The 13,363-nt window shown below is 38.8% G+C and overlaps 2 protein-coding genes across 4 annotated transcripts in view; one reads left to right on the plus strand and one right to left on the minus strand.

Annotated features, from left to right (window-relative positions):
• six4a (SIX homeobox 4a) lies at window positions 1-6,942 on the minus strand. 2 transcript variants are annotated; one of them, XM_079635160.1, is made up of 4 exons: window positions 6,748-6,942; window positions 4,208-4,981; window positions 1,366-2,003; window positions 1-598 (listed from the first exon to the last, which is right to left on the minus strand). In XM_079635160.1, the coding sequence occupies exons 1-4, from the start codon at window positions 6,780-6,782 to the stop codon at window positions 141-143; spliced, it is 1,905 nt and encodes a 634-aa protein (XP_079491286.1). In that variant the 5' UTR covers window positions 6,783-6,942; the 3' UTR covers window positions 1-140. The 2 variants fall into 2 exon arrangements, with proteins under 2 accessions (XP_079491286.1, XP_079491287.1); XM_079635161.1 differs by lacking the exon at window positions 6,748-6,942 and having other exon boundaries at window positions 1-241; window positions 348-598; window positions 4,208-5,117.
• mnat1 (MNAT1 component of CDK activating kinase) overlaps window positions 6,286-13,363 on the plus strand; it is a 20,693-nt gene continuing 13,615 nt past the window's right edge. Inside the window, exons 1-6 of one of the 2 annotated variants that reach the window (XM_079635169.1) lie at window positions 6,286-6,552; window positions 10,874-11,026; window positions 11,113-11,186; window positions 11,296-11,399; window positions 12,608-12,748; window positions 13,045-13,176. In XM_079635169.1, the coding sequence (XP_079491295.1) occupies window positions 6,464-6,552; window positions 10,874-11,026; window positions 11,113-11,186; window positions 11,296-11,399; window positions 12,608-12,748; window positions 13,045-13,176 (693 nt within the window). In that variant the 5' untranslated portion in view covers window positions 6,286-6,463. Of the gene's footprint in view, window positions 6,553-8,608; window positions 8,741-10,873; window positions 11,027-11,112; window positions 11,187-11,295; window positions 11,400-12,607; window positions 12,749-13,044; window positions 13,177-13,363 lie in introns of those variants that run through there. The other variant, XM_079635170.1, reaches the window with a different exon arrangement.

The raw sequence follows: 13,363 nt of genomic DNA on the forward strand, positions 1-13,363 counted from the left end.
TGTACCAAAATAATTTAATACTTACATAAAATAAAATAAAAAACATTTAGAGGCTGAAAACATAAAAAAACTCAAACAACAATCCCAAATAATGTTGTGATTTCAGTAAAAAGCATTTTTACCTCCTTCTCCTCTTAAGTTCAGAGGTCAGTCATTTCTTCCTCTATATGGACTGTTTTTAGTTTTGTCAGTTGTTTTTCCTCTTCTTCCTCCACTCCTCTCATCTCTCCATTCCCTCTCTCTGAAACCGCACATAGGAAGTCTCCATTTAGGCTGGAGGTCATCTGGGCATCATGACCTCTGAACTGGCCGGTAAGGTCCGTTTGGGTGAGTAATGGTGAGCTTACTGTGAGAGTAGTGTAGTCTTGCTGGCTCGTTGTCATGCTGGAGTTAAGTGAGGTGGGGGAGTAACCCAGGTGGTAAAGGTATCCACCAGGACTCTCCAAAGGCTCCTTCTTCACAGCAGACAGTGTGTGTACGCTGGCCAGGCCGTAGAGTGCCGTGCTGGACTCGAGAGAGGTCAGCTGGAGCCTGTCCTGCTCCTCCACCCCGAGGTGACACAGAGAGGCATGAGAAGGAGATCTGCCATCAACAACACCTGACGGAGAAAAGATAAAGCTCCTCAACCTTTTCGCTGGTATACAAATATTAAGGATATGTTATTCAGTTCCACGATAAAGAGAAGAAAAAATCATGACGTTTTAAGACCTAACCTTGCCTTGCCATGAAGGGGCAAATTATGTGACTTAAGGATACATTAAATTGATTATATGTGACAGTAAAAACTATAATGTACAAAAAAAGTATATTTCAAATAAATGCTGTTATTTTGAACGTTCTATTCATCAAAGGATCCTAAAAGTGTATTAAGCAGCACAACTGTTTTCTACATTGATAATAAGAAGAAATGTTTCAGAATGATTTCTGATATATTTCACAATATTGCTGTTTTACAAAAACAAAGCCTTCTTCAAAACATGTAAAAATCGTACCGGCCCCCAGAAAAAGAAAATATGAAAATATTCATAAAAAGAAAATATGCCACTTAGGTCTCCTTTTCAGGAATTGCATTCTTTTACTGAATATTTTCTACTATATAATATCAGGATAATTGTATCAGCCTGACATTTTTAAGATTATGCCCTCAAAAAAAAAATCAAAGTGAATTAGATGTTTAATAATTAAATATTATTAGAAATTAACACTCATCATAAGAGCGGTGTATTAACGTCATTGTTCATATGAGTTCCAGGAAACGACAAAATAACATCACCTTCATAACAAACACAAACAAGACTTGTGTTCTTCTCATCCTGCTCAAAGGCATGATGTAATCTTTGATGATGTTTGATGAGGCTCACTCACCTTGTGTAACTGATGAGGGTGAAGAAGATGATGGGAGCTGCAAGGGAGGAAGTACCATCTTGTTGCTGAGCAGCGAGGTCCCGTTGCCTTCAGAAACCAAGTTGTAACCTTCAAGCTGCAAGCCATCGGACGAGGTGACGGTGAACGCCGAGCTAATGGACGTGGTCTGGTCCTGAACCGACACATCCTGCCTAACATCCTCTGCTTTCACCTCTACGTCTGTCCCATTCACACTGCAGTGAAATGAGGGGTACGCCAGAGCAGGGTCTGCTGTTACCCTTTTATCCTGTCCTGCACCATCCATCTCCACATCTGCCACTGACCTGCAGGCCAGGGACTGGAGTCCCAAGTTCATGCCACTGAAGAGTACATGTCCTGTGGTGGAGAGAAAGGAAGGGGTGCCGTTGTGAAAAACAGAGGCGGGTGTGTTGACCGAGACTCCGTTAAAGATGACGGACGGTGAGTTCCTGCTGTCTCCAACCTGCTGGACGATAACCCCGGCCTCCAGAGCTCCAGAGCAGAGAGGCACAACTGTATTACCCACCGCCCCATCAGAACAGGTCGACATCGGACACGGGGACAATGACTCCTGACCTTTACTGCTCTCATCCTCCGTACTGTGATTTCCATCTGACTCACTGAGAGAGTGAAAGACAGAGACATTAAGAACCTTTGAGTCTCCATCGCTACACTTTTATTTTATTATATTGTTTATTTTATTAGAGAGAGAGAGAGAGAGAGAGAGAGAGAGAGAGAGAGAGAGAGAGAGAGAGAGAGAGAGAGAGAGAGAGAGAGAGAGAGAGAGAGAGAGAGAGAGAGAGAGAGAGAGAGATTTTCTATATCAAAGACACAAAAAAAACATATCTGTGCACACTGTGACAATGGTGACACTGTATTTCTAAACTGTGTGAAAAAGAAGATGAAAGATGGTTTTATACTGTTGATGCGTTTGACAATATTGTATACAAAACACGCACACCAATAAAGTACTTTGAAAAATGAAAGGGGGAATGTTGTATTATGAACCAACTTTTCACTCTTTGAACTGTACATGAGCGCGGATTGACGCAGCTGCAGGAAGATGGTGACGGGAGCGCGCATAGACAAATGGGGAGGTGAGTATCCCCTTCACACCGCGGGACCCCCTAGATCACAGACTTCGCATGTCAGGAGTAATCCTGTCTATACTACAGACTCTCTTTTACGCACGCACGCACACCATTTGGCGACACAACCCCGCAATCACAGCATGACTTCACAAATGGTCAGCTTTATGTTCACAGTGTCCTTCGCTAAAACGGGGAGGGTCTGTCAGTATAACGAGAGGTTAAATTTAGCTGATATTTTAAAGTCCGATACAGCGCGATTCCTCCACTGCGCGCTGAAGACGATTTCACAGTGACTTCAGCTGTTCAAACATAAATTCGTGTAGTTGAGAGAGAAGGGCGCGTTTAATGAATGACTGCAGCAGCTGTGTGACTCCGACAGGACTTCCACAACGCTCATGTGTTCCTCTTCACACACAGCCAGCCAAAAGATTTTGCCAATTATTCTTTTTAGTGATAACGTCATTACGTGGTTGGGAGCTTAAACACAAGACGCGTTCTGTCTAGTTGCGTCGCGTTTAAAAATACATTTAAACTCGCCTAGAGACCACTGCGTTCTGGTCCATTCCTTGTTTTCCGTTTAAAAACATATTTCAGTAATGTTACATTATGAAACCCTCAAGGTTTAGATATAGGCTATAACATATATTGGACTTCCAAACATATTCTTTATATTTAAATGTAACTTTTAAACATTGGTGATCTTAAACACTATAAAAGGTAATAATATTTGCCAATAATATTAATAATAAAATGCTATCTAAATTCCTGGCTGAGACTCTAAATGGGGTCCCTGGATCTGTAAAGGTTGAAAACGCCTGACGTGGCCTATTAATATCACATTTGCCACACCCCCACATGTGGCATTACAGAAAATCACAAGATAAATAAATGAATGAGGCATTTAAGATGTCCTCTATTAAACAAATGCATGCATTTTCTGACTGATATGAGCAAAAACACATGTCCAAACATGAATTGTCTATTATTCAGAGGAACGATTTAGTGTTTTTCTTTTGTTGAAATGTTGGCCGAGTCCAGCTGTAAATTATAAAATGCCTCATTCACGTGATAAATATATACGATTGCTTACAAATGCTTTAAACAGCGTGTGGCATCAGCTTTCTGTGAATGGAAAAAAGTATGTGTGTGTGTAAGGTCACCTCCACCAGGTGCGCTGGAGCTTTGTTCCCAAAGAGTTTTAAACATTAAAGTGAATCCTGTATTTCCACTGCATGTGTGTGAGTGTGTTAAAATTGAGTGCTGAAGAGGAGGTTTTCCTATCCCCTCTGGCTAAAAAGAAAAGTAAATAGTTCAGAGTGATTTATATGGTGGGGCAAACCTTACGCGTCAATGGATCCTGAGTAGCTACTCACTCAAAAATAAACACACGCGGTGGTGACTCACGCAATACATTTTACGCACACTTTTGGATGCGCATAATGTCCTTTAGAAGCTGCCTTTTCAATTTGAAAATATCGATGTTTATTCTGATTTAACATAATTGTGAATAAATAAAATATTTAAATATAAATGCAGAAGACTGGTAACAACTGTGACAATCCACAAGCATACAAGCAGAAACTTTTTTTTAACCATTAAATGCCAAAAAGGGGATCTTGATCTCTCAAAAACTTTGCTTTAACTATCTCAATAGTCTTGCTAATATAACTTAAAGTTCTTGTTAAATTCCTTGAGTGTTCATTCATTCATTGAACAAAATATGTATTGCTCACCTTTTGGACTGCGCCTCTGACGGGTTTCTGTCTCTCTGTCTCCTGTTTTTGAACCAGTTGCTAACCTGCGTCAGGGACAGTCCTGTGATCTTGGCCAGATTCCTCTTCTCGGCTGGGGACGGGTACCGGTTCTGCTTATAGAGTTCCTTCAGCGCGTTCCTGGAGCGCTCTTTAAAGCAGTACACAGTCTCCTCTCCATCCCAGATGGTCCGGGGCAGGGGAAACTTTCGTCGCAGGCGATATTTATCCACTGCGCCCAGCGGTCTGCCGCGGGCCTTCTCCGCCTCCGTGTACCGGGCTTTGTACCATAAGTCCTGCAGGGCAGAGTGGCACGAGGGGCTGAAGCTGTGGCTCTCCAAGATGCTGTAAAGCTCCTGGTAGCGCGCCTGGTGGAAGGCCACCAGCGCCTGAGCGCGGAGGATACTCTCGTTACCGCGCAATAAGTCACTCTGCGGGAGAGACCACAGGAATCGGGCCAGTCGATCCACGTTGCCCCCCTGCTGAAGCGCTTCGCAAACACACGCAACTTGCTCCGGTGAAAAAGCCAAAGAGCTCGCGGTAGTTGCGGGTGAAGTGTGCGCAGACAAAGAGTCCATAGTGGGCATCTTGCGCTCCAGTGGAGAGGTCTGCTGCTGCTGACCGACGAGCATCCCGGCGGCCACCGGAGTGTCAAGAGTCAGGAGTTTGACGTGCCCCCGACTGTCCGTGGAGCTCTCGAGAGTCTCCGTGTACTTCACATTTTCCTTTTTGATGTCGCCTGCCACTGTCACTTCACTAGAGGAAATAGACATTGTTTTTATTCTTCACCTCAGATTCCTTTAGTCCGTCACCCCGCCTCGTTTCTGCCCAAGCTGATCAGGTTACCCGTGCGCCATGCGAGTGATATCGGGTGTCTTTGTAAGTGGATAGCTTTCCCCTTTCGCTCCAGCAGCGTGACTTCTCAGCCCGATGATTGGGGTGGGGGGGATGGACACACATGATTGGCTGCACGAAATTTCGAAAGGGGCGGGGCGAACGCAGCTTCAAGGCGAAACCATTCAAATGAATCTGTCACTCAGCCGTGACGCGCTCCCGCAGCTCACCTGGTCTATAGGTGAGATCTCATTCGAGCTTTTGTGTGCTGCCGTGTGTTTACTCTGAGCTTAATCTGAAAAGACTCAGACTGCTCATACAACACTTCAAACGATACAGACATTTACAAAACGACAAGCCCTACCCCTCCGTTCATTTTATCTCCGGTTAAAACTATAGGTTTTTGGTCATAATAATGTCTCTTTAAAACGTTATACAATTTTAATTTCTACAGTTATTGTTATAATACAACTAAACAGATATTTATTGATTGCTTTATTTAACATAAGAAAATTAAGAAGGTGAAATAAATGGAAAGAGGCATACAATAAAATAGATATAATAAAATAAATACAATGAATGTTGGTGAATTTACATAAGCTAGCCTATACGAAATATCTATCTATCTATCTATCTATCTATCTATCTATCTATCTATCTATCTATCTATCTATCTATCTATCTATCTATCTATCTATCTATCTATCTATCTATCTATCTATCTATCTATCTATCTATCTATCTATCTATCTATCTATCTTCTGTCTATCTTCTGTCTGTCTGTCTGTCGTCCGCCCATCCATCCATCCATCCATTTTTTTTCTGACAATCATTGTTTCAAAGATTCACCTTTTTTATTACAAATATGTGATGAAGAATCTATATAGATAGTGAATTGATGGTATTTCACACATTATCTATCTATCTATCTATCTATCTATCTATCTATCTATCTATCTATCTATCTATCTATCTATCTATCTATCTATCTATCTATCTATCCATCCATCCATCCATCCATCCATCCATCCATCCATCCATCCATCCATCCATCCATCCATCCATCCATCCATCCATCCATCCATCCATCCATCCATCCATCCATCTATCTATCTATCTATCTATCTATCTATCTATCTATCTATCTATCTATCTATCTATCTATCTATCTATCTATCTATCTATCTATCTATCTATCTATCTATCTATCTATCTATCTATCTATCAGCGCTGGACAGAGATAAAACTTGAGCAATGTTTGAATAGGAACGGGATATTACACGTACATGTTTCTTTCAGGACGAATTTGAATGTAACACTGTTGTGCGCTCTGTTGTGAGCCGCAGATTGTGTCGATTACTGTTATTTAGTTATTTTTCTAACATACCCTAACAAGTAATAATAATGGATGATCAGGGATGCCCGAGGTGCAAGACTACTAAATACAGAAATCCATCTCTGAAGCTGATGGTCAATGTGTGTGGACACACGCTGTAAGTACCTGCTGTCAGATTTCATAGACCCAGAAGTGAATCTTTATTCATACTGTCCAGGAAAGAACGTTCTATTATTTGCATATGGTTCGTTTTTGCTCGTATATGTGCTCTAAGTTAACCAGGTCAGTGTTTCAAGCTGTGAGTGAGTGCAGTAAACCGATGTTTTTACGACTTCTAACTTCTGTTGCTCACCTGTTTGCGAGGCTCTCCTTACAATAAGTGGCCATGTTTCAGCCATAAAACGGTTAACATTACTACTGTAAAACCATAATAATTCAACATGTAACCGTTAATGTCCTTCAAATAGTTTATACTATTTTGATGTGCACGTCGATGACCAATGGACGTCAGATCTAGTGACAACGCAGCACTGAATCAGAAAACCCTAACCGGAAAAGTGCAATAGCTAGCAACGATGGTATTTTAGTGGAAATAGTTTTCATGAAAACTGTGTTGTAGTCACCAGGAAATCAAAATGGACAATTCTTGTTTTATATATGGAACATTGCAGTATTTATTATAAAAAAAATATTCGCGTGAGGGCGGGACCTGTCACCGTCCGATCAATTCCTGATGGACAAAAATCAAGTCCCGCCCTAATTTTTATTTGCTCGTGAATCCGTTTCACTCGGATACGTCACAATAGGGAAGAAAAGACTATCGCAACATTCATTTCATGCTCACATTAAAGAAGAATACAGACAACAAAAGAGATCAAACTAGCTATTCATTTGGTGCTTGGGAGTACTACTAGTCATCCAGTCACAGAAAACTGAACAGAGAGGGAGTAGTGTGTGCTCCTCCTTGTGCTCTGGGTGTCCTTGACCTGCAGAGAACGTAAGGATTCACAGTGGACTGCTGACCTTGGACTCAGAGACTGTATGAATATATTACACACTGATGACACACTGCTGGAGACAGTCCAGCACACAGTCCCCTGCTCATTTCATGAGAGTTTACCTCTGTATCAGCACGTAAGGATGACTGTAGCTTATGATTAAATGCAGTTGAGAGAGATCAAGAAGATATTGCTTCTGGTGTTCCTTCAACTATGGGAACTTTTGACCCATTGGGCTTAACAGAGAAAATAAACTCTTTACAGTTTTTCTCAGTCATTCATTTTTTTCAAACAGTCTTACCATTGTCTAACTGTATAAGTGCAATTTTCACAACTGTTTAATGGGACGCATTCACAACTCTGTTGCGTTGTCTGCAAAATAACTCACTCAAAACATTTCATTCATGCTTTGAAACCTAGTTATTGATAAGATTTTGATACATGTCTTGAAAAAGGCGGTTGCTAAGTGGCTAAATGGGACTTCAGAGGCTGTCGAGGAGAGTAATCGTCATCACGCCGAACAGTTAAACTCAGTCCGCTTTTACAGCTTCTTTATGCTTTATAAACTCTTTATAGACTTTATATCTTATAAACTATTCTAACTTAAACGTTCTGGGGAATTTTTTTTAGATAAAAACTGCAAGAGTTGTTGGAAGCGACGTTGAATTTGTGGGACCGTGGTGTAGTTTGTTTATTATACTTTTAGCTTTTTACTTCTGGCGACTGCATTTAGGCTTCAAAATATCTGGGATAATTATCTTTCTTGATGGACAAAACGTGCAAGTATCATACACTTTTGTTGATCACAGAGCTTGGTTTTAGTGATAATCCAAAAGCCTATGTGAGAATCCAATTGGACTGCCGGTTGGCCTACAATGTGACGTCATACCTGCACCACTCTATTGTGCATATTGTCCACAATTGTACTTTTTTGCACATATGAATAAGAATGATTTTCTTATGAATAAGAAATTCAAATCAGATCTCTGATTGTTCAGAGATGTGTGCAAAAATGTACATGTTTTGACTAATTATTAACCATTTTAATATTTATTATTTCACTATTTATTTTGATTGGTATAAGTTTTTTAATAGTCCAATAATTATGTATTATGTAATTAATATTTTGTTGTGGTTTTTCCTGTATTTAAAGATTGGAAATCTACATGGGTAAAATAATTAAATAGATATTAAATAGATGATTAAGCATTTGAAAAACTTGAAATCTGTTTTTATTTAAAAACCACCAATCGGACAGGTAGTTGAAGAAACACACGTGTGTGTGACTCTCAAGCTGATGCTGAGTGTGTCCTTCTGACCTGCTGCAGTGAAGAGGGAAGGGCACAGGTAGGTGTGTGTGAGAGATAGTTGATGAGAGGGACACAGGTAGCGTGTGTATGTGTGTGAAATGCAGTGGTTTGCAGATTTTGTGTGTGCGTGATGGGGTCAGTTGTGCTGAGTTAGAGGAGTGTAGTAACCTCTCAACATGCTGACAAACACGTATCGGGAGAGGAGGAACGAGCAGGGAATGTCTAGCATTTATTCACATGAAAGTCTGTGTTCTCACTGTTTTGCAGGCTTTTTGAGCCAGTTCACTCTCTCTCACACATGGATGCCCACCTTGTTCAGGTCATGGGTCAGGGAGAAGCTGCCCTCTCTATTAATTTGGAAGTAAATAAAGAGATTCTTCAGGGAAAACCCAGGGCATTATAGGGCAAACATTTTATTTTTAAGTCTCTTATGCTTACCAAGGCTGCATTTATTCAACCAAAAAGAGTAATATTATGAACTATTATTACATTTTAACCCTTATGTTGTGTTTGGGTCATTTTGACCCGGAGAGGATTTTATTTTTCCCGAAAATGTTAATATTATCGCATTGGACTCAAACTTACAGTCTTTGCTCAGTCCTACAATCAATCAGTTTCCAAAAAAATAAATAAAACTCTCCTAATTGAAAGAAAACAACAAGAGATTTATAAGCATTTTTTTTTTGGCTGGTCATTTTTGATCGTGAACACCACAAGTGTGACTTTATTCCATTTTGTACAAAATAAAAACATTTCACTTCCTGGTTAAACATTAGAGCACACTAGTGTGATAAACAGTGCAAATTTTGTTGAATATTGACACAATTGTCTAAATTTTTTTCACTCAAAAACTGATGTGCATAAGCTTAGATGAATGAGGCATACGATCAATCAGTTCCAAAAAGAAATACAAAAAAACTGTCCTAATTGAAAGAAAACAAGTTGACAAAAAGATTGAATCCAATATTTGATGATAATATTGCATAACAAGTGATTTACAAGCAATTGTTTAGAAGGCTAGTCATTTTTGACCAGGAACACATATTAGTTTAAAATGTTACTCCTGTTTTGGCAAAGCTGAATTTGCATCAGTCATTACTCCAATCTTCAGTTTCGCATGATCCCTCACCTTCAGATATCGTTTTTATATTCTGATTTGATGCTCAAGAGACTTACATTTTTATTATCAATGCTGCTTCATAGTTTTGTGGAAATTTATTGTTTTTTTCAGGATTCTTTGATCAATAGAAAGTTCAAAAGAACAGCATTTATTTGAAATATAGTTTTTGTAAAGCTGTTACTATTACTTTTGTTTACTTTTTTGGATCCTTGCTGAATAAAATAAATAATTTAATTCATAAATAATTATTAATCTCAAACTTTTGCATGGTATTTTTTTTTATCAATGTATTTTAGAAATTTAAAATAAAAACATATTTGTAAATGAATGTTTGATTTTCTTAACAAAAGCCAATTCTCCAAATTATTTGTTAGATTTTTTTTATTTGCAATATTTTTTTGTTCTGCATTAATTGATTTTCCAGTAATTTCCCCTCTATAATTTCCTATCACCAGCAAAGGTTGATTACAGACAGTTTGTCCATTGTGTTATATAGGCTACATACACTCCCTTTAATTTTTTACAGGCACAAATCAGATTTAAAAGAGCAATGTATTCTGAAAGCTGATAGAAAGAGAAGGGGGAATGAAAAGGAAAGTTAATCTGCTGAGTGGAAAAATTGTTTACTAAATTTGTAAGAAATTACTTGAAACTCAGCATTGGTATTGGTTATATGCACAAATTCTGGGCAAGAAGTAACATTGGTTTCTAAGACACTCTGTACTTTGTCAGCCCTCAATGTGTATATCTGCTTTGCCTCAAACCCATCCCATCATCACTCCATTATGATTGAATAAGACCACCACACACAAATATCAGGCCTCTGTTTTATCCATTAGTCGAATTTATGGTTCCTTTTGGAAATTTGGCTAAATTTCACTCTCTGAAGCAGTGAGTTGATTGAAATGTGTGTTTGTGTGGAATCGCTTCTGAAGGTTTTTCCAGCACATTTCACATTTCATTACTGTTTATTTTGACTCTCTTTCAGCAGACCTTCTGCCAGTGTGAGTAAAACGTCTGTGTGTGTGTGTGTGTGTGTGTGTGTTTCAGGTGTGAGAGCTGTGTGGACATGCTGTTTGTCCGTGGCTCAGGTAACTGTGTGCAGTGTAACACTCCTCTCAGAAAGAGTAATTTCCGCGTGCAGCTTTTCGAAGATCCAGCCATCGATAAAGAGGTGGAGATCCGCAAGAAGGTTCTCAAAATGTACGTGTCTCTGCACGCATCCACTTAGTTTTTCTTAATGACTAATTATACTATTTTAATAATGACATGGTTTTGGTTTCTTTCAGTTATAATAAGAGGGAATTTGATTTTTCCACTCTGAAAGAATATAATGACTACCTGGAGCAGGTGGAGGACATTGGTGAGATACAAATGCCATTTATTTAGTCCTATTCATAGGATACATTTGTTTTTTAATTTGTTTTTTAATTGTAAGTGTTTTAACTGTATTTCCTTGTGTGTCTGTCCAGTGTTTAACCTGACTAATAACTTAGATGTTGAAAGTACCAAGCAGATAATGGAACAGTACCAGCGAGATAACAGAGACGTTATACAGAAAAACAAAGCCAAGCTGGTGAGTATGTGTGCATGGTTCTGATTTCACAAGCGAGAACCCCTTTTAAACAGAAATGGATCATAGCAGAAATCAGAATATCTTGTGCTCCAGATGACTGTTGTTACTCTAAAAAGTGATTAATTACTAGCTACTAATTACATCTTCAACTGTGTAATTAGATAACTGCACTAATTACTCTCTCTAAAAAAGTATTGGATTACTTATGACCAATTACTTTCTAAATCCCATATCAAACTCGACTAGTTGAACAAAACAAGGATAGACACGAAACACCACTTTTAATTCTTTCAAATTAACAATATACAAGTGCATAAATTATTCTTGAACTGACCAAAGTGTGTAAAGGGAGAAGGTAACATACATTTTAACATAACATTTTAAATGTTAAATACCCAATTGTTTTATATAGAATTGTTTATATAGACTATACAGTATTTAATGCAATTACAGCAGAAGTAACTATAATTCAATTAAACAGAAAATTAAGAGTAATCCATTACTTTACTTTTTCAAGGGAAAAGTCATTAAATTACAGTAATTAGATAAAACTTAGTAATGAATTACACCCACCACGGCTCCAGATACAGTTGAGCCTTTGAGCTATTATCATCTGTTGTCTTTTCTTAGTCTTCATGTTACAGTTGTTCCCTAAAGGGACTGCGTTTAGTTTTTAAAGCTACACTGTGTAATTTTTTAAGTTGATTCTTGGCAAAAAACACTTTGTTCTTTCAAAATTATATGTGCTCATTAATGTATAATTACTTCTACCAACTAATCAAGTATTCTCGTAAGCGTGGAATCTGCCATTCAGAATACATACAAGTGAGTCGCTCGAATGGCGGCAGCCTTGTTGCGCCTCCATCTTGAAAATACATTAGCCAAAGAGGGACATACCTGGAAATTCAAGCTTCGCCTTTCGCGTTTTTACACTCAGTGGCACCGTGACAAATGTGAGGGGGAGATTACTCACAACTGCCGGCAGATTTGAAATAATACAGCCACCGTAGGAGTTAAAGCGCCCTCGGAATGGGAGGGGCTATAACGTAATATTCAGTTGGTAGTCATATACAATTTCACCGCTAGATGGGAGAAAATCCTACACAGTGTAGCTTTAACAATTGCCATGCAATGTGCTAAAATGACAATAAAGTTGACTTTGACTTTATTTTATTTGATCCCATAATGTATTATTGTCTCTATGTTAGACACGTGAGCAGGAGGAGTTGGAGGAGCTGTTGTTACTGGAGCAGCAGGATTCAGAGCAGAGGAGACTCGAGACCCTGCAGGAGGAACAGAGACAACTACAGGCCAAGAGGAAAAACAAACAGGCCCTGCTGGATACACTGGTACACAGTACAAACACACTTTAAAGTCGGCATGAAACAGAAGTGACATAAATCTGAGTGAAACGGCTTCATGAACAAGAAAAAATGTAGAGCAGGACTTTTGTCCGATTGGATGTGCTTGTCCGCTGTGTGATTTGCTATTACTGTGATCTCACGTGTGACAGGTTGACATGACATGTGCCCCTCCTACCCATCACTATCCCCCCTCTACTATCAATTAAAGTGTCAAAATAAAATAAAAATTAAATAAAATTGAAAAGAAAATAATTTCTTGAATGTTGTGTTTGTGTTTGCAGGAGAGTTCCAAGTTACCTGCGGCTGTGCTTTTGGCCCAACATAAAGATCGAGCCGCCCAACTGGAGACCCAGATAGAAAAACAGAAGCAAAACGTCAAACCAACAAACATCTTCTCTACTGGAATAATGATTGTGAGGAAACAACACGCATACATACACACATAATCAGTAGGACTGTCATTGGATTACATATTTAATCAAATGTATTAATGATTAATCAAATGAATCCTAGGATTTGATGAGAAAAGACACCAAATCAAGGCTTATTATTAGTCATAATTAAATTAATTCATTTTATAATGAATAAATACTTAAAGGG

The sequence above is a fragment of the Phoxinus phoxinus genome (genome assembly GCF_949152265.1).
Source record: "Phoxinus phoxinus genome assembly, chromosome: 14".
NCBI classification, from domain to species: domain Eukaryota; kingdom Metazoa; phylum Chordata; class Actinopteri; order Cypriniformes; family Leuciscidae; genus Phoxinus; species Phoxinus phoxinus.

What these genes read in the sequence shown, in the direction of transcription:
- six4a (XM_079635160.1), bottom strand. Translation starts at nt 6,782, where the DNA reads ATGGCCACTTATTGTAAGGAGAGCCTCGCAAACAG. An exon ending in TCAGAGGCGCAGTCCAAAAG is followed by an intron (nt 2,004 to 4,207) that starts GTGAGCAATACA and finishes TCACTCTCTCAG; the next exon opens with TGAGTCAGATGGAAATCACA. An exon ending in ACCCTCATCAGTTACACAAG is followed by an intron (nt 599 to 1,365) that starts GTGAGTGAGCCT and finishes TTTCTCCGTCAG; the next exon opens with GTGTTGTTGATGGCAGATCT.